Here is a 20,675-nt window from a genome sequence, read left to right as displayed (position 1 = left end):
GCTTCCAGCAAGCAATGATAATGTCACATTGTTCAGACTTTGAGTTGGAGTTTAGAAGCCAGGTTCTTTGAGAGTGGTGACAGCAAGGAAGTGCACATTCACAGGGCTGAGTGAAATGGTGTCAGTACATTGAGGAAGTACATCCTATGGGCAACTTCAATAAGTTTACAAATTTCCAGATGGATCTGGTTATTAGGAGTGGGATAGAACTTTTGGAAATTCATTATAGGAATACAGACTAATTTTTTATTTTTGACCATATATACTCTTTAATGCAGGAGTACGCAAACTCCGGCCCTCCAGCTGTGGTGTGAATAGAAATCTGGCACTGGAAGACTCTGACAACAACAGACTCCAAGTGGTATTATAACCACAACTGGGGGGCCAGAGTCTGCGCACCCCTGGTTTAAAGCCTTCCACACTTGTATCAGCTCCTCTCCTGAACTGTAATTGCTTACTCTAATTTCACTGCACACTGTGAGCTTCTCACAATGTACATTCGAAGCTGCAGCAAGTCAGATAGTGCCCGCCTCATTTCCTGGCTGAAGGAAGTTCAGCATCATCTAGCCCAGGGGTAGCAAACCTCCGGCCCTCCAGCTGTGGTGACACTACAAATCCCATGATGCATCTCTCTTTGGGAGTCATGTCTGTGTCTGTGAGAATCTTGCAATGCCTCATGGGATTTGTAGTTCCACCCCAGCTGGAGGGCCGGAGGTTTGCTACCCCTGATCTAGCCTGTGCCTGGCCTGCAACGTTCATTAATTTGATTTTTTTTCTGTCCATCATGGAGGCACTTTATGCCATGTTGGTGTCCCGGAGGGTTGTCTGCATTCAAATGCAGCCTACCAAGGAACATCCATTCCATTTACTGTAGATTCACGTCTGACATTTTCTACCACCAAGCTGAACGAGATACCTAGGAACACCCGGTTGTTAGATAACCACTTTACTCTGAGACCAACGAGTGTTAGTGTTACAGGAGGGGATTGTGTGATGTTGGTCTTGGTGCCAAGTTCCTGATGCTAACAACTAATGTATCATATGTTGGGTATTTCATGGATGCCTGACATGTTGCTGGACTCCAAATGAACATCTTCATTAACAGAGAGGACAGAAGGTGAATGAACATTAAGGAACCATCAGAAAATTATTTACATTAAACTGATAATTTATGTAGCTTTAAAGCAGCTATAAATTCCCCATAACAACAAGCAGGGAACATTGCAGCTCATTGGAAAACGATAAAGACTGGCCTAATGGATCCATTATATCAAACAAACATTTCTCCCGATAATCTCTTGGTAAATATTGAATCATTAAGCAGCAGGAAAAGTCCTGTTCGTCTTCGGGGCAGTCTACCATATGCAGTCATTATACAGCCGGCAGCGCAGTCCCTACCCACACCGCCCCCGTGCCAGGATCGGGAGATGGCACAGATGCCAGTTGGGAAATTGTTTTGTATTATAATAAAATTATTCTAAGCCACATCATGCTCGACTGGCGGGAATGACACATTAATATTTATGGTAGGCTGGGAAGCGCTCTGGGTGAACGGAGATAATGAGCTGCATTATGAAACAATGCAATCATTGATACTTCACCCTCCAGCTTTCTCCACTTGAGATGCTAAATTTTCATCAGAAGACCTACTGGCTTTGTATGTTTAGAGAGGTGTTGTCCAATCTGTGGCCCAGAAGCCGATTTGCCACCCAGCAGGATATTACCTTGCCCCCTCCTTCCCCCAGATTGAACTAATGACATTTCTTGGCTGCCAAAATAAGTGAGCCGCCGTCAGTGCTTTGGTTACTTGAGCTGAAATACAACCACACACCATGTGACCTAGAATTAGTTTTTTTAATTAATTGAGTTGTTGGCTGACAAGGTCATTTTCCATCAACTTCTGCACTGAGAGGATGCTGAGACTGACAGTTTAGTGAAGAATTTTTATAACGGAGGATTGTATTATGAAAATAAATCATGCCGGGGGTAGAAGCCATCATTGTGACTCTAGCCTTAAAGACAGACACGGAGAGACTAAGCGGAGGGGCTACATGACTGGGGGGAGGAATAGTCCCGGGAGAAAGGGTTAAAAAAGAAAATGGGAATAGCTGCTCTTACCTGATTGGACGTGGGAGTCAGGTGTCCGGGAGGAGCTGCATGGGAAGGGACTTCGGAATTCGGTTGCTGATGCGTTGTCTCGTTTTCAGTGGGACCGGTTCTGGTCGCTGGCACCGGGAGCGGAGATTGGGGGGCCCTCAGCTGGTATGGGTGCTTCCCCCTGTTGGTGTCCGGATTTGTAAAGGGCGGGGGCCTGGCCCCTTGGGAACCCGGAAGGAGTAAGTGTCCTCAAGCTGGTTGTGGTGCGGCTGGGGACATGGGTGGAGTGTTATGAGAGGTTTTTTGGGCTGGCGGGCACCCAAAGACCCCTTCTCAGGTCAACCCTTGTTAAAGTATTATTTTTGTATATTTGGTTTATTACTTTGGTTATTGTTAAAGTTGTTTGTTTAATAAAAGGGCTGCTGTGGCCGTTAAAATCCATGTCGCGCAGTCCGTGTGTTTATTGGGGTTTTTAACTGAGGGACAGAAAATTGACGAATCCATCAGTCAAGTGAACTTATGCTTTGCCCATGCAAAGAAGACGTTGTCACGCTTAGGGCAAAGTGACAAGGTCTGTGTAAAGCCCACCCCTCAACCACTACCGTTCATTCCTTTGTTGCGGCCCCCACCGAAGTACCGGGTGTTGGAGCTTGAAGGGAGCAGTGAAGGTGCTCCTTCCCTCATGTGACAGGTGTCACTAGCCAAGCGCACCGGAACAAACTGAACCCTACTATGTTAATGATTGGGTCCACCTAGAAGCAGGGTCTAAGAGATGGGCAGGGACCCCCTCCTGGGGATTTAGACCCAGGTTGCTACCCCAGACAATAGATGGCGTTGGCAGAAGATGCAAAGGACCTGTGGTGAGATAGCCAGGCTGTTGGTGTGGGGCTTCGGGAGCAGTAGGGTGCTGGGATCACTAATTGGTAGGAGCAAGAGTCTCTGACACATTCAAAGTGCACAGCAAAGAAGGGCTCTAAGAAAGAGTATTTAGGGTCACAGAATGCTCAGGGAATACAGGAAGTCCCAAGAATGCAAGGACACAGGAGGCTCAGGAAACACAGGGAGGCGCTCAGGGTCACTAGGAAAGCGGGTCAGTGTCACCTGGACAACTGGGTGTCAGTTCATCATGTTTGCCATCCTCTTAAGGGGGCAACATGGTGGGGCCTGAAGTTAGATTCACCACAAGCTCAAAGAGAGGTGCTGCTGATGCAGGAAAGGTAACTCGTTGCTACAACAGTGCATCATGTGAAGAGGACATTTGCTCATCCAAACCTAGAGGAACCAAGTATGTTTCAGTGACAGCAGCAGAATATAAAGTGGTCAGAGTATGTGTGTGTGTATGTGTGTGTGTATGTGTTTGGGGGGGCTCTTTAGACAGTCACTGAGACAGGGTTTTAACATTGCATAGTTTTATTATAATCTGCCTTCTTCTTGCATAGAAGGAGCTCTAATTTCAGTGTTATGGTGTTCTCTTGCAGCAAGACCTTCCTAAATCCACGTTCTACTGTGACAACCTGTTTCCTCTCTTTGGTGTGCATTCTCCATATATTCCTATAATTGTCACCGGGCCCCTTGTGGATTCTCTATAGGAATATACTGCATGTAGAGTGCACTTTGAGGAAGGAATCCAAGAGGTTATCCTTACTCTAAATCCCTGGCTCTTATGGATGATCCACATTGGAGGACTGTCTTCATCCCATGGAGAATTATCTCCCTGCCAGTCACTGAACCTTTCCTGACTTTATCCAAAATGAAATCATTTTGTTTGAGTTTTGCTATAAGATGTGCACTAATCACAACAATCCGTTGGGGTTCAGTAGTCATATTTCGTTCTTCTTTAATCCATTTCTCACTACAGCAGTCAGAACGAATGACAGATATTAGAAGAAACAAAAAAACAAACAGTTGTAACTTAGATCATTATTCAGCTTACAGTCAGAGAGGCATCTTACTGGAAATCCTCCTGCATTGTTTTAAAAATATGTCTCGGCCGAAGCCCGCTGAGCACCTAAAGAGACGTATCGCATACAGGTGGAGAGTCTGCAGGAATATTTCTGTGTCTCGCCGACTAATTCCTTCACTTTTCCACCTCTGTAAAATAAAACCAAGTTTAATCACCTGTGTTTACTGAGCAATAAAGCCTTTGGTGTAGATTAATAAATAGTGGAGGCGAACGGTGCGACTTATCTCTTCCTCTCAGGCTCTTGCACAGCCCGTTGTGGGGTTGCTTGTCTCTCCGTGCCAGAAGATTTAAGATTCATTAATTTCAGCTGACTTCGTGGATCTCATTCAGGCCTGTTGAGGTAGTACAAAACTAAGTAACAGCATACTAAGCAGTCTATGTGCTCAGAATGTGCGGAGTAGGGTGGGGATAGCAGAATATTATTCCTAATAAGAATGGATGCACCTTCATGACGTGCTATATTAAAGTGGATCAAGCATCAGATGCATTGTTTTTAATACATTCATGTTAGACAATGTATCAGTGTTGCAGGTATGTGTTACTAGTGATGAGCTTGGGCTTGGTATGAACCCATTTCACCTGAGTTTGCCCAAGCCCGTTCAAAACTCTGGTAGCCACCCTGTCCTCCCCGCAGCTATACATCACATGTGGGATTTCCACCACACAGCTATCACAAAGGGGGCCGGGTTGCCACAACTGTCAACAATGATTGGGTAGGGAGGAGGTGGTGATCAGAGTTTTGGGTAGCCTTGCGCAAACTCGGGCAAACAGGGTTCACACCAAGCCCAGCCTCATCTCTATTTATTACCTCTCACAGAGATCACAGTACTCTCGCTGACAATACCGCCATCCTCCTTTCTCTCCAGAAAGATGGAACCATCATTGTTCATGGTCAGCATTTCCTTCCTAGACTGAGATGCGGGCTCAGAGATGACACAATCATGTAAATTCTGCTGTCTGTGCAGTTCTTGACTGAGTTCACCAACAGATAAGCCGCTGTTGCACCCAAAAAGTTACAAACGTTGCAATGTGATCATTGGGGAACAAGAGACCGAGAAAATGCTTCCTCCTGCCTGTAGCAGACTAGCGGCGTCATCTTGACCCAGGCAAATGTGCTTGACTGAAACTCAAAGATGACTCTTTCATGGTAAAAGGTGGAACGTTCCAAAAAAATGATGCTGTCATATATTGCAGCTTACCAGTCCTTCTATGTGGTGGCTACATTGGTTTTAGTTTTACAAGCTAAGTAGCATAGGTGCGTGTACAGGGTGTGCCTGGGTACACCCTAATCACCCCGAACGCAACACCCACACCGCCAACAGCGGGCACTGTGCTTTTAGTTGTAATACAAAAATTAGGAACCATCACACAAACTGGGACACCACCCCTATATATGCAATATATATCAAAAAAAGGGGGAAAGAGAAAGAAAGGGGCTTTGTGGTGACCACTGGAGAATAGCAGGGAATTGATCCAACAAATAAGTCAATTGATTCATATATATAATAAAATTCAATTTTTAATATACTCAATTCATAATGTCTATACATATAAATATGCTAAAATTCATCCATATAAAACCATAAATAGATGTATACAACATAAATAACCTCCCTGGAACCCACACAGAAACCATGATTATAAATTCATATATTGGTCATTGCCCTCATTGTATTCATATCTTATTTGCATGATTAATTGTACATAATTGTTCTATATATCATTGGTTCAGCCATGATTCTGTGCTTGCTCCAGTCTTCAACGCCTTTCGCCGAGGCTTCGTCAGGAAGATTTGGAGAGGTTAACCTATAGTATTTGTATGGGTATGAGAATCAATTTGCAGTAGTCTACATGATATTAGATATATCACAATCATTAATATCTGCTGACCATATATCTTTATAATGCAGTAAATACCAACTTAATTATTCTTTTTCCGGTAATTGAATATCCATCTGCAGGTAGTCTCCCCACCCAACCAGGAGACAGGGTCCTGCTATTCTCCAGTGGTCACCACAAAGCCCCTTTCTTTCTCTTTCCCCCTTTTTTTTGATATACTGTGCTTTTAGTTACTAAGCCTGATCACAAAGATCTCTCTGTGACCGGCTCAGAGATACAGAGCGCAGCAGCACTTGCCACTTAAATTCCTCACATAACAGCCTCAGTTCTCGGTGCCTGGGAAGCTGTGAGGGAGCGTGGCTGCGGCTTCCCAGGCTGGCTTCCCATCCAATCAGGAAGCCAGGCTCCCTGTTTCATTACTGCACCCCTGCTGGAAGAGATAGGAATCTGGGATGCCTCATGTCCGTGTGTATGTATGTAATTATATATATATACACATCTGTGTTTGTACATTTATGTGCACACCCTAATGCAATAGTCTGTGCACACCTATGCGAAGTAGATGTTCTGCAAGTACATAAACAAATCTGTTGCAGTGTCCTTGTAAATTCATGTGCACTGAACTGATATCTCCGACAATGTTGTTGGCTTTCTCTTCGCTATCTTCTGGTAACTACACAACCTCTCCTTCCTTTTCTAATAGAAATGAAGAGTAGGGGATTGGTTTGTAGTCCAAATCAGGAGAGAAAGCTAGGGTGACAAAGCTATCATGAGAGCAGCCTAGGGTGACAAAGTATCTGTAGATACACTTAGTGAATGTTGTCACCCTAGGAAAGGAATTTTGTTACTGGCAGGATCATCAGCTGAAAATGTAAAAAAAATTCCAAAAAAGAAAACGAATGCAGCCGCCACATTGAAGGACTGATAAGCAGCATATTTTATTTTTGTTTTAGGGTTTAGATGTGCTCTCACTGAGGCTCTAGCAGCCTTTTATTGTGTGTCCGCTCTAGCAGTATCTTTAATTTAAACACTTAGTGAACACTGATGGGTTCTTGCAAACGGCAGTGTTGGAGAGGCGATCTGACATAGATAACCTTTTAATAGAGAAAAGCGGCTTCTCTACCCTCTGCCGCATTTTCTCTGTACTGAAATAAAGGGTATTTCTTTTGCTCTGCCAATCCCACCCATGCTTGTGTCATGGAAGATAATGATCACCATAAATTTCAGTGCTGAGCTGTCATTATTCTTTATTGCAGGTCACATACACACCCTGGTGCATGCAAGGGGCTGCATGGTCAGACTTTGATCAGTAGGCAGTGCAGGCTGCACAGCTAAGAGCTGAATATTGCCAAGGCTAAGCTATGGAATCTTACAGGGATTCTCTATGTTGTTACATGGACCAAGGCGCTTGCAGGAGGGCTTGTAAAGGTGCACTTGGTATCGGTCATGGGTTAACCCTAGAGAGCAGCATCAAGGGTTAATGGGGAGCAGGATCGAAATGTGAACATGGACATGGTTTCAATGATTTGGCTTAAAGCAGCCTTGTCACCAATATAGTTACATAGTATTTGAGGTTGAATAAAGACACAGGTCCTTCAGGTTCAACCTTTGTGTGTCTGTGTGTGCTTGTGCATGTCTTTGTGTGTACACGAGTCCCTGTGTGATCTTGTTTTTAAGTGTACCTATACCCCAGTATGTTATGGTCTCTGAGGAAGGTATCTAATTGATTTTTGAATGAATCAATACTCTCTGCTGATACCACTGCTTGTAGAAGAGAGTTCAAAAAATGTAACCACTCTGACTGAATAGAAGCCCCTATGCCCTTTGTGGTTAAATCTTTTCTCCTCCAATTTTAGATGGTGGCCTCTAGTCTTTTTTAGGGAGTTTATAGTAAAAAGTTTATTGTTGATGTTGCCATCACTACCAAACATTTTGTATATCAAAGTCATGTCCCCTCTTAATCGTCTCACTTCCAGCGTGAACAAGTAAAATTTAATAACCTTTTCTCATAACTTTGGTCCTCCAGCCCCATAACCACTTCAAGACCAGGTGTTTAGACCCCCTTCCTGGCCAAGCCATTTTTCAGTATTTCGCGCTGCGGTACTTTGAATTACATTTATTCCCTCATGCAACGCTGTACTGAAATACATTTTATACCATTTTTGGGGGACAGATAGAGCTTTCTTTTGGTGGTTTTTAATCACCACTGGGATTTTTATTTTTTACTATATTAAGGAAAAATTATTGAAATTTTTTTTAAAAAAAGTAATTTTTTCATTATATTAGGAAACAATGATTATTACCCATATTTTTGGTAAAATATAAAAGTCGGGGTCACGTCTGGTAAATAGACACCAAACATGTCAAGCTTTAAAATTGCGCACACCAGCGAAATCGCGAAAAAACTACCATACCCAAAATTTACCATAGGCGACGCTTTAAAAGCTTTTACCGCTCATCAGTTTAGTGTTATCAGTGATTGATGGCCTAGAAATATTGCTCTCATTCTGACGTTCGCGCCGATATGTAACATGTCAGTCTATGGGGGGCAGATCTTATTATTTAATTTGAGGCCATTTGTAGGGCTATTAAGCATGCAAGCAAGGCTTAATTAGCAATAGGTCCAATGCCAAGACAGCTGACCTCTAACCTTGAAGTGACGGAGTCTTATCAAGACGAGAAGACCCATCTAAAAATATTAGCAAAATCAAATTACGAGTACAGGGTGGCATTACTATCTGATTTTTGGAGATAATTAAAGGTAACACATATGGTTCTATCAGGGGCGTAACTAGAAATCACAGGATCCCATAGCAAAATTTAGTATGGGGTCCTGTGATTTCTAGTTACACCCCTTGCAGAGCCCACCTGAGATCCCACACAGCCCACCTGAGAGTGACCCTGCAGAGCCCACCATAGACTCTCCATGGTGGGCTCTGGAGGGTCTCAGGTGGGCTGGTCACACCCCTGCATAGCCTCCTCCACCGTCGGGCCCCCGCCTCCTCCACGGTTGCTGGTGGGCCCCGCCTCCTCCAGGTCGACGGTGGGCCACGCCTCCCCCAGGTCGCCGGGCCGTGCCTCCTCCCCTGCTGCCGACGCCAGGTCCAGCATCCTCCTCCGCAGCTGCTGGCTGTCACTGACTCAGCAGTGGCTGTGAGGAGGAACGCGCAGCTGCACAGATCACTGACAGGTTGTCAGCGATCTGTGCAGTGACACGTTCCTCCTCACAGCCACCAGTGACAGCCAGCAGGCTGCAATGCCATAGCGACCCAGGCGGCCCACACAGCATCAGGGAGAGCCCTTTGTTCCTCATCCTGGCCAGGCCCCCCTGTGCCCCGGGCCCAATTCATACAGCATACGGAAAAATAATTTTCAGATGTTTTGTTGCAGCAGGCAACATGGTTTATTCCAAGTTTGTCTCAGCACCTTCCCAGTGATCTGTCCTTATAGAAAGACTTAGGACTGATATTTGAGGATTGTGTTTTTCTCATTAACTTCCTTAACATACAATGGAGCAGCCCCTCATCCCTCCTCCTAACAGCACAAAGAAGGAGAAGCAAGTTGAAATTGTAACCATTAAGAAGCCAAGAAACCTCAACCCAAGAAAAAGCTATTTAAATTACAAGACGCATCTTTAAATATATTTTTTAGCTTATGCTATGTGAACGGGAACATGACACAAATATAAAATGTCTGTTATCCTAATTTGGCTGCGAAAAATGGAAATACACTTTAAACAGAAACATAATAATTTGGGAATCCCAAAACCAGCCAATTGTGAGATGCTGGCCTGGAAGCTGGTATATGATCACATATGTGTCGCAGATGCCACTGCTGCCACTAAAGCTTGAGGGAAAGGAATGCGATAACCATAAATACCAAACACTTAACTCTAGCACGGCCTAATTACACAACGCATCACAGAAAAATGCAAACGTGTAAATGCTTCATGTAGAGTTATGTTTTTCAATTAGAGGCTGTCGTTTACTGTAACAAGAATAATATATATTTCACATAATATACACAGCCACTATAATGATGAAGATGTTTAATACCTGGAGAGTTTCCAAACCAACCCTGAGATATTATGCTTTACCGTATCACTCATATGTGTCATGTAACCATTTAGCGGCATGCTGTTTTTTTTTTACTTTGACAGTTATTGGCACCATCAACAAGTGAAAAATAAAATGTCCTCATGTCCCTGACCCCTACCCTAGATATGAACTCCAGGCACATATAAAAGACACACATTATGTGTATGTGACAGAGGTCTGTTTTCAGGGGCGTAACTAGAAATCACAGGGCCCCATTGCATAGACTTGATATGGTGGGCTCTGTAGGGTCTCAGGTGGGCTGCACACATCTTACCTGTCAGCCCTGATCCGCTGTCCGCCTTCATGGTAGCTGGCAGGCCCCACCTCCTCCGTCGCCGGGCCCCACCTCCTCTTCCGTCCCCGGGCCCGCTTCCTCCGCCACAGCTGCTGGCTGTCACTGACTCAGCAGCGGCTGTGAGGAGGAACGCGCCGCTGCACAGATCACTGACAGGCTGTCGGTGATCTAACAGCGTCACGTTCCTCCTCACACCCGCCAGTGACAGCCAGCAGCCTGAGATGCCATAGCGACCCAGGCGGCCCGCACGGCATCAGGGGGATGTCCTGGCCGGGCCCCCCTGTGCCCCGGGCGCCATAGTGGCCGCCTGAGTCGCTATGGCGATTGTTACGCCACTGTCTGTCTTTATTAACACATCATTAAATGTATGTCTTTAAATGCAAGCAGTATAAGTACCTATATCAGCCTCTTGCTCTCCCTGAACAACAAAGCTCAAACTGAGAGACGGAGAAGCAGCAATGCTCATATGTTAACAAGGAGCATGCTAATAGGAGGGAAGAGCAGAGAGATTAGTTCATACTTTTTCACCATGTAGCCTCCGTCAGATATACATGTGACAGGGTAACAACGGAGGAACACAATGGAACATAGTTGTTACTTTAAAACAGGAAGTGCCTGAACAAGGAACAATATGACCAGATCACCAGGTATTATTTAAAAATAACCTGCAGACCTAAAATGATTGCAATTCACATGTTGAAGTTGATATGAGATTTTAGTAATTGGCTTTACTAAACCTGGTTGTGTGTAAAATGCTCATGGGCACATGAGGTCATCGGGCTTTGACATAACAGTTTCTGCTCATTACCAGTAGAGTGTCTAGGTTACATTGTGCATAAGATTGTCTATGGTACCTGTGGAATGAAATTCAACTTCAGGACTTGTCTAGTCTTGATTGCTACATTATACGTGAAGCACCATACTGAGACTGGTAGGGAAGGACTGGGCTGGTGGGAGTTTACCCTCATGGGCCAGTACCAATATTTATGTTGTGCTAGTGTCCCTGAGTGGAGATACTTCACCATTCAGACATCAGTGTAGAACACACATCTGTGACACATGCTTGGTATTATATAGCTATCTGCTCCTCATTCTGATCTGCCATCATAGTGTCTGGTAGAGAGAAGTTTTCCTCCACTGCCTTTCTTTGCAACTTTCTTTGTAATTCGACTGAATGCTGAGAACCTCACTAACGCACAACTACATGCACCTGTGTATTTATTCTCATTCGACAGTAGTTATGTGATGTAAATATGAGTGATCTGGCTAAAGGGTGGGCAGCTTCTGGAATCCAAAGTTTCTGCACATTATCATTGGCTTGAGAGCCCTGATGAAGGGGGTTTGTTTTGGGCCCCCAAAACACTTTGGCTACTCTACTTAAATATCCTCCTGACCCTAAAGTAATAAAGTTGTATCTGGAGTATTTCAATTGCTGTGGGGCTTCAATTCCTAATTGAAGCCTTCATTTCATGTTCTTCATAATATTAAGAAACTGACCTAAAATCATGATTTTGTATTGCTTTAGAAAAAATGTGACCTGTCACTTTAAGAAAAAGAATCGGTAATTGGTATCGGCGAATACTTGAAAAAAAGGATCGGTACTCGTACTCGGTCTTAAAAAAGTGGTATCGGAGCATCCCTAATTATAATGTATGAACATTTCTAAAATAAATCCTTTTTCAATTTTATTTGTGCTATGACTATGACACCTCATTGAACCCCAATAGCCTCTTGTTATATATGGGCTTCAATTCCTACATCTATTGTGGGCACAACAAACAATGTCCTTTAGGAACATCCCCCTTCCACCTTGCCCACCAATCACTGCAGCACCATGGTTCACTTTGCATGGTACACTTTCTTCAGCCTGCATACATTTGTCCATACCATGACGGCGCTCGGTTGGTTTATTTTGGCCCCAACTTTCTGAGATGGGATAAAGTGACAACGTTCAGCACAAATCATAACAGAAAGGACACACCCCAGCCAAACACTTGGTTACTTGGTTACTTGGATCATGAAGAAGTCACATGCAAACAAGGGAAAGTTAAACCCACAAGAACTTTTCTCCACCAATATTTTTCCTTTATATTGACTTTTTAAGATAACAAATGCTAAAACTTAGAGGTTGGGTGAAAGATTTAGTGTAATATAACACCTTAGGTAGATAAAATGTACAATTTGTTAATAGAGGTCCAGACATCGGAGCAAAAAGGGGAGCAACTGAGGGCAAAAGAGGATTTTGGTTTTAAAAGATAGACTGTCCTTCTAAATGGGGGACAGTTGGGAGGTATGGCCATAGGTTCCCACACCTTCCATGGACACCCTTATCAAAGGGTGTACAGGTTCCCAAACCCTTCACCAGCTGTTATAGTTAAATCAGGAACCTACTTTTGTCAAGCCCAGCATTAAACACATCTACTTGAACCAGCAGAACTGAACATCCGCGAATCAAATGTACAATGCTTCAAATGTAACGTGTATTGAATATGTTCCTTTCACCAGAAAAATACCTCGTATTTCAATAACCTTTAGATGGTCTTTATAATATGAAAGGCTTTAAAGACTCCTTAAATTCCTCCCAGCTGTCTGTTATTACTATGCTAATTTCCGTCCGTTGCCTCCATATAAGCTGGAGTGAAGCATTGTTAAATGACTGCATCATCTAATAGCACAATTGAGTGTATGGTGCTTGTGTTTCCTATAACGGTCAGTTCATACCAATTATCTGACAAGTGGATTCCGCTGCATGAATAATATAGAAGTTTTATGTACTCGCTACACTTGTTGTACCTCATTACTTACAAAAACCTCACAGAAGCTGTTTCCGCGATGATGAATGAGAGCAGCCAGAAGAAGTTGGGGGGAAAAAAACAGTAAAAAAGTTAATATAAAGGTTATAATTGAAGAGTTGCTTTACTGGAAGAAATATGTGGACTGGTGCTGCTGACCTTCTTGCCTGGCTTTTGTGGCCTGCACTGCTTTCTGAAAGGAATCTGCATGAGGGCCGGGAAACTAGCATGTTCAGGGGTCAGTGATGGTAGTCTATACTCTGACCTTACTAGATGTGTTCCATGCAGGTATGGGAAGAGCTCAGTACAGGATCATAGAGCATTGGTGAAAAAAGCACAGGGGATTACTGGAATACAGTTTACATAAATGCAGGATATATATGTTAAAATATATTGATGGGTGACGGGAGGACGCTAGTTTGTGTCCTCCTGTTACCCAAGGAGAACTATGGGGAAAAGCCTTAACCCCATAGTTCTCCTTTAAGAAAGCTGATCCTATTTAAACCAATTTAGGATTCCGGATACGTGTTCTACGTTCTACTAGAAAGTGGTTAAAACAACCATACGGCTGCTGCAGCAATGAGCTTGTGTTCTTTTTATTCAGCCAGCTCCCGGGTTATAAATTAATCAGGAGGGCTGTAGAGCTGCCAAATCACATTTATTGGTCTTGCGTGGTGTCACCCTTCCATCAGAACCCCCTTGCACTGTCCCACTCCCCACCAGATATTCTGATCTTTAATAATTGATCTTTCCGTCTGAACAAATTAAGTAATTGTAAGGGGGCTGTAGGGAGCACACATGTGGAAGGATTGATTTGGCTAAAATTTCAGTTATCTCCAGTAGTCTCATATAGTGTGTCTGCAGTCTCCAACATCTCATTTAGCACGCCTGCAGTTTGTAACTATCTCCTGTTACATGTCCCCACCCTCTGACAGCTTTCTGTAGCATTTAATTAATTGAACATTATGTGTGGCCCTTTGGTGATGTTGGGGGCTGCACTCTCTTTCAAGTAGATTGCCTTAATGGGCTCCCCATAACTAACAGGCAGCACTTGAATATTTTTCGTGTCCTGTCAGCACTCAGCCCTTTCACCCAGCAGCAAAAACATTGAGATAGAGCTGTAAACATCAGTCAGCTCACATATATTAAGACCTGTTGACAGCTGAGACTGGTAATGAGGTCTGGCTACTGTGAACCTAGGAATGGAGACTTCATCCCACCCAAAGCTCTACAAAGCCTCCGGGTTCTTTTTAACATTATGAGAAAACAAAAAGTCCCTCACCATGTGCAGGTGAGAAGTCTAGATGACACATATACACCCAGAGGCGCACCTACGATAAAATTTGCTTATAGCACCCAGCACATCAGCCAGAAATCCTGGAGTCCCTCACCATGTGTAGTGAGAAGACCAGGTGACACATATACACCCAGATGTGTATCTACTATAAAATGCACCTATGGCATCCCACCCAGCTCCTGGCAACCAGTGATGTCAGGAGCTTGGCGGGATACCTGCCAGAGTGAAAAAAAAGTCAGCTGTCTCCATGGCTTGGTGAACTTTTGCTGACCCAGGGAGCAACACCCCCCTCCCTTCAAGTGGCGCACTTCATACAGCATCCATAATCCTGCCAGCCAGTGCCTCACATTATATACAGTAAACACTGATTGTGCAAACACCACGCATGCTGAATGTAATACATCCCTTAAAGAATTCTATAGGCGTGCCATCTTGGTGTGTTTAAGCATTAAGATCCTCCACCCATTTCCTTCAACTTTATAATTACTCTCCTCTAAGAAGTGAAACATCAAAGAAAGGAACGGGTAGATTGTCTCTATGCCATTAGAACAATAAAGTTTTGTATGTGGAGGAAGAAGAGGTGTACGGCTCAATGCTTGTTCATTATTGCAAAGGGGAAGTGATGGAGCCCAAAGTTTGACTGGGGCCCGTAGCTGGAGTATGGTGCAGTGTTGGAGGATGCATGACAAAAGGCCTCCCAGCAAACAATGAGGTTTAAATTTAAAACACATACGGATAAGAATATTTACTACGTTTATCAAGAGATGAAAAAACATCAAATAAAATTTACATCCCATTTAATGGAAGGACAGGTTTACCTAATGGCTATCCGTGAGGCCTAATTGGTAGTTTGAGATCCAATGTTCTAAGCTGCGCTAGAAAAAGGGACAGCTGGCACCTGATTGGTTGCTGTAGGCCACGCCTTCCAGTTCCTTGTGTGATGCCAAATCAGCCCTTGAGCCAATTTCCAGCCATAATTACAAAAGCTGGAAAAACATCGTCTCAAATCCCGATATGCGTGTTCTGCTGTCACACGACAGGGTAATGAATTAGCGCGGTAATAATTTTGGTGTCGGTGCTGCTACATTTGCTCATAAAAGAAGCTTTTTTTTTTTTTGCCTCCTCTAAGAGATCAAAAACATATTGCGTTTGGGGAATTTCATTTTTAATTACGTGGTGAGAATAAACAGGGCGGCTGAGAGTACAGCATGAATAATTGATACGAGATGAATAACAAAACTCTGCAGGTAGGAATTAATAACAACATCATTTGCAAGGAATTGACTGACCCACGAGACGTTACCTCCAAATAACCCCTGAACACAAGGCCATCGTTGTGTTTTACCTGTGACGCCTGATTCTTTTCTTGACAACTGCGGCAAGAAGAATATATATACAGATTCATTGTCTGAAAATCTTTTACAAGTCTTTTAAAGGGACAGGCCACCCAAAACCAACATTTTGGCTTTTTGTGTATGGTAACAAGTTCAACAATTTACCAGCTGATTATGTTTCTTGTCTCCAATGGACAGACTTTGCCTTCTAAGCTGTCAGGACCCCATACCCACCATGATTATTATGAAATGACTGAATTTTTCATATCTCTTACATTGCCAAGAATGCAGTAAGAGGAGTATGGCCAATGGACAGGAACAGGGAGTCAACTGGATAAAAGAGTTGAAGGGGAGATCTTACCATTGGACTAGCCAAGTGATATAATAAGACAGTGGGTGCTTCAGTCCATCAAAACCCACTTAGAATTGAGATATCAATATTTAGGGAGACTAGATTTTTAAATAATCAAGATGTAGACATTTGCTATGATTACGTAATTCAATCTATGATCACAATACAAGTATTTAAAGGGCAGGGAAACTTACACATGTAGTTTCCTTAACCTTTTGCACCCCCAATCTCTTTCTTTCCAATCTCACTTCAAAGCCTGTGGCATTGTTTACTACTCTCCACTGGCTACCTGTTCTGCACATGTGCATTTCAACGCCATAGGCTTCTATGTGGCTGGTAGATGGATGTCCCTCTACTAGTACCAACCACATAGAAGTCTATGAGGACAAAATGCGCAGGTGCGGACAATGAATCAAAATGTCAGTGGAGGAAGGTATACAATACTGCGGGCCTCGTAGCAAGATCTAGCTAAGGATAGTGATTTGGGAAGGAGGGGGGGTGGAGTGAACCTACTAAGAGTAGTGGGGGCAAAAGTATAAGGAAGCTCATGGTATAATTTCCTTAACACATAAGTTTAAATGTAAAATGTCGCTCGCTGTGAGAATATTAAATTACCTTGCAACAAAGAACTAGGAGTGTGCAACTGTGTGTGTTGCTATTTCTCAGACCTGCTGTCAAACTGACAAATTTGTGCAAAATAGAGTTACTGTCAACTTATTTGAGGCATACTGACTTTGCTAAACTTGGTCTGGGCATCTAAGCTTCAGCTTAGATGCAAGCTTAGCCTTTTCTATGACCAATGGTCACAGTTTTGATTTGGAATCCCTGTAATGCTGTTACTGCCAGTTGGAGATGAGGTATTGATTCTGTTGCAAACTCAATGTTGGGGGTTTGTATTCCAGGGCCTCCATTGACCACTCCTTGAAGCCATGGACGTGGTATGTCAATGCTCATTCACATTTCACTCTTCATTTTACCATACAAACACAATGGAGATCATGAGTTAGACCTATATACACCGTCACTAACCTCTGAGGCCAACCAGCATAAGCTCTTGAATTCAAAGCGTACTCCAGCTCAAAACGCGTCCGCAAAGCGGCAACATGGCTACGCCCTGGCCCACTGCGAGCAACCAGACAGTCTGAAGAGGCTGAGGGCGAAAGGGAACCGCTGCTGTTACTGGATGCTGGGGACATCAACTGCAATGAGAAGGCATAACAACAAGGTTAAAGGTGAAGTCCAGGCACACATCTAAATACAGAATGAAAAACTATTTCAAGGAGCCGTTTTACCTGCCAAAGGAGTTGTATTTCTGTCCGTCCAGTCCTGAGACTTACACAGCTCTCTACACAGAACAGCCCTGCCTGGCTAACCTATTTTTTCTCTGCTGCAGTTATGTTACACCCACTGTCCCTCCCCCAGACTGTGACTGGACAGTGAAAGGAGAAGCAGCAAACTGATGAGCCATTTTTGTTATTTTAAAATACACATTGTAGGCTTGAAGTTACTTAAACCCCCCAAGAATTATATATTTTCTAAAAGCAGCGACCCTATAGAATAAAATGGTGGCAGTTGCTCTTTTTGTATGCATGATATTAGCATAAGTGTTTATCAAACCCATTCAAAATAACTTAACACTTATTTCAGTGCACATAAACACAATAAAATACCCACTTTTTTGGTAAAATATAAAAGATGAAGTTATATCGACTACAGAGATACCAAACATGTGAATCTTCAAAAATGTGTGCGCCTGTGGCCCCTCTCCCCCTTCGCTGCAATGGACTAAAGATCCTTGAGTCATCACCTCTAGTGTATAGGACGTGAGGATGCCGAGGGACATACATTGCTGTAGTGGAGAAGGAGACAGGCTGGAGGGAGTGATGCTAACTCAGAGGATCCGGTGAGACTAACTTTTTTTAGGTCGTAGGCAAAAATGAGCAGTCAACCTTTGCAGTGTGGGGGTTAGCTCCACTGCAAGGGGTAATCAAATTTGTTCCCAGAGTTCTACTTTAGCTTTATTCTGATCACATAGGGGGATTTTAAGCTCTCTATGTGATGACAGATTCTTTTAAAGAGGACATTATCGGTCTACCTAACACACATCAAGCTTGATCAGCTTCATCCCCTGTGTCACCCTTCCCTGTGTGATGATCCGGCGCCGGGTTTTACCTTCTGTCTGAGCTGCTCGGCTTCCTACCAATCCACTCTGAACTAGACATGTGCACTGCCAAAAAAATTGTTTTGTTTCGTTTTAAATTCGGATTTGTGTTATTTAGTTTTTCGGGATTCGGGTGTGAAAGTCAATTCGGATTCGGAATTCGGATTCGGACGAAATTTGGTAGCGGTAGGTCGAACGTTCGTTTCGTTTCTTATTCGTTTCTTATTCGTTTCGTTCGTTCGTGACATTTGAGGGGGAAAAAATATTTTTCTCCTTCTCTAATGTCACTTTGCTCCAACGAACGAAACGAATAAGAACCGAATAAGAACCGAAAACGAAACAAACGTTCGAACTACCGCTACCGAATTTTGGAAATGGAAATTCGGATTCGTTTGCATTCGTTATGTCTGTAATTCGGAATTCGGATACATCCGAATGTCCGAATTTCCGAAAATTCGTCCGAATTTCCGAAAATTCGTCCGAATTTCCGAAAATTCGTCCGAATTTCGATTCGGAACGAAACGAATCGCACATGTCTACTCTGAACCTCTCCATTAAAAGTCCAACTCACTTGTTCGAGCAACGTGTCTTTACACCCAGTCGCACTCCCTGTTTATCACTTGCCTTTGAAATCCCTGCGGCTTGCTATCACCTACCTTGTTCCCTGTGTGTCTCTGGATTCCCTCTTGCTCACAGTGAGATCCTGTATCTCCAGCAGTGGATTGACCATCATCTTCTTGCACCTATGCTTACTTGTGTGTCTGTGTATAGGCTTCACCCTTGCCTGCTGTTGCATCCAGCACCTCGTTGCTGCAACTAGCCTCTAGTCTGTGTGGGCGTGCTAGAGGTCCGCAACCTGGAGGGTGTCCAACAGCCAATCATCCTCACCATTAGAGGCTCTGTCAAACACCTGGCCCTACTTAGAATCTGCGCCTCTAGTGTGCCTCCGTTAACGCACAGACACCTACTTCCTGTGTTTTCACCCCAGACACCCTTTTTTGCACGCTACTTTTAGTCATTTTGTGTGCCCCGGTCGCCGGACCGTGACACCCTGCCACAGTGGCTGGTGAATGACAGCTCAGAAACAGTAAGTGACAAAATCCCTGTCACTTCCGGCTTTATTTACCACTCAAGCTGCCACCCACCATGGCCATCCTGGACCCACAGGAAGTGCAGCGAAGCCCAAGATACATGGCAGTGGTTTTGGACTTGGAGGACGGGAGGCACCTTAGGCAGCCTTTAAAAATAATGCTCCATATCACCAGGTTTAGAACAGGTTACTGATGAACGCAGACATGCTCTGTGAATAGGATTTCAACCTTGACAGTCATGAATACTGCTGTGTCGTAACGTCATGCAAACTGTAGCTGTTGTGAAAATGATGAAAAAGTCATTGAAAAATATGGGTTAATTTCCTTTTTAACACATAAGCCTTAAAAGTATGCAGCTGTAGCGGGATCTGCGTAATAAAACATTCTTTAGAAGACACATTTATAAGAAACACATCCAAACGTTACATTTAATGATATTATTCATCTACTGTTGCTGTGCAAAGAGCGAAAGAAAAAAAAAAAAGAGTTCTAGAAGAAAAATATTCTGGCAGGAAGATTCAAGTGATAGACAGCAGCACAGAGACACATTATTGGAGCCGGGCCTCTCATTTATAATATTCGACGTACAATTTCTCTGCTGCAAACAGGTGAATGGAGCCCGGCCATAAAAATGAATGGCCAAGTCTCTCATGGAAAATGGCAACAATGAGAGCGCTGATGTTAAATTAAGGAACATGAACCTGGCCGGCGGTCACATTAGGTGAGCTGAAAAATATCTTTAATTTCCTCTGTCATTTTTCTTGTCATCTCTTCCCGGAGACGTTGCAGCCGTGTTTTGGCTCGAAACATCCATTTATTTATTTAGGTCGTTGATTGTTAACAGATAATTCTATATCGGCGCTATAATCATTATTTTATTGCAGACGGAAAGTCAGCTGTAGGACCCGAGGCTTGAGAACAGTCATCTCTTCCCAACGCTGAGATAAATATGTTTAATAGGACTGAATTTCTCTTTTTTAAAGCTACGCTCCAAGATTAAAAAATCAAGCATTGTCATGGACACAGGCTTTTTTGTTTGTCATGCAGACATACGCTATATGCCCCAAAAAATGCAGACACCCCTTTCCAAAACCATGGCCATAAATATGGAGTTGGTCTCCCCTTTGTGGCTATAAACATCCTGCACTCTCGTGGGAACTCCTTCCATAAAATGTTGGGGGTATCTGTGGAAATCTGTGTCCATTCAGCCAAAATGAGGCCAGGTACTCTATGTTGGATGAGAAGACCTGGCTCACAGTTGGGGGGTCTAATTCATCCCAAAGGATGACACTGTTCCAAACTGTCGTTCATTTGGAAGGACTGTCCCTTCTATTGGAACCAAATGTATGCCCCCCCC

General features: G+C 43.6%; 1 protein-coding gene across 1 annotated transcript in view; it reads right to left on the bottom strand.

Moving 5' to 3' along the window:
• Positions 1-20,675, bottom strand: part of LOC108804952 (serine/threonine-protein kinase TNNI3K) — a 150,011-nt gene that overhangs the window by 11,036 nt on the left and 118,300 nt on the right. Inside the window, exon 23 of the mRNA XM_018576888.1 lies at positions 17,096-17,265. Coding sequence (XP_018432390.1) covers positions 17,096-17,265 — 170 coding nt within the window. The remainder of the gene's footprint in view (positions 1-17,095; positions 17,266-20,675) is intronic.

The sequence above is a fragment of the Nanorana parkeri genome, unplaced genomic scaffold (assembly GCF_000935625.1).
Source record: "Nanorana parkeri isolate BGI_ZX_2015 unplaced genomic scaffold, ASM93562v1 scaffold79, whole genome shotgun sequence".
Classification (NCBI taxonomy): Eukaryota; Metazoa; Chordata; class Amphibia; order Anura; family Dicroglossidae; genus Nanorana; species Nanorana parkeri.
The sequence above is the reverse complement of the archived record's forward strand: the minus strand, read 5'-3'. Positions and strand labels throughout refer to the sequence as shown.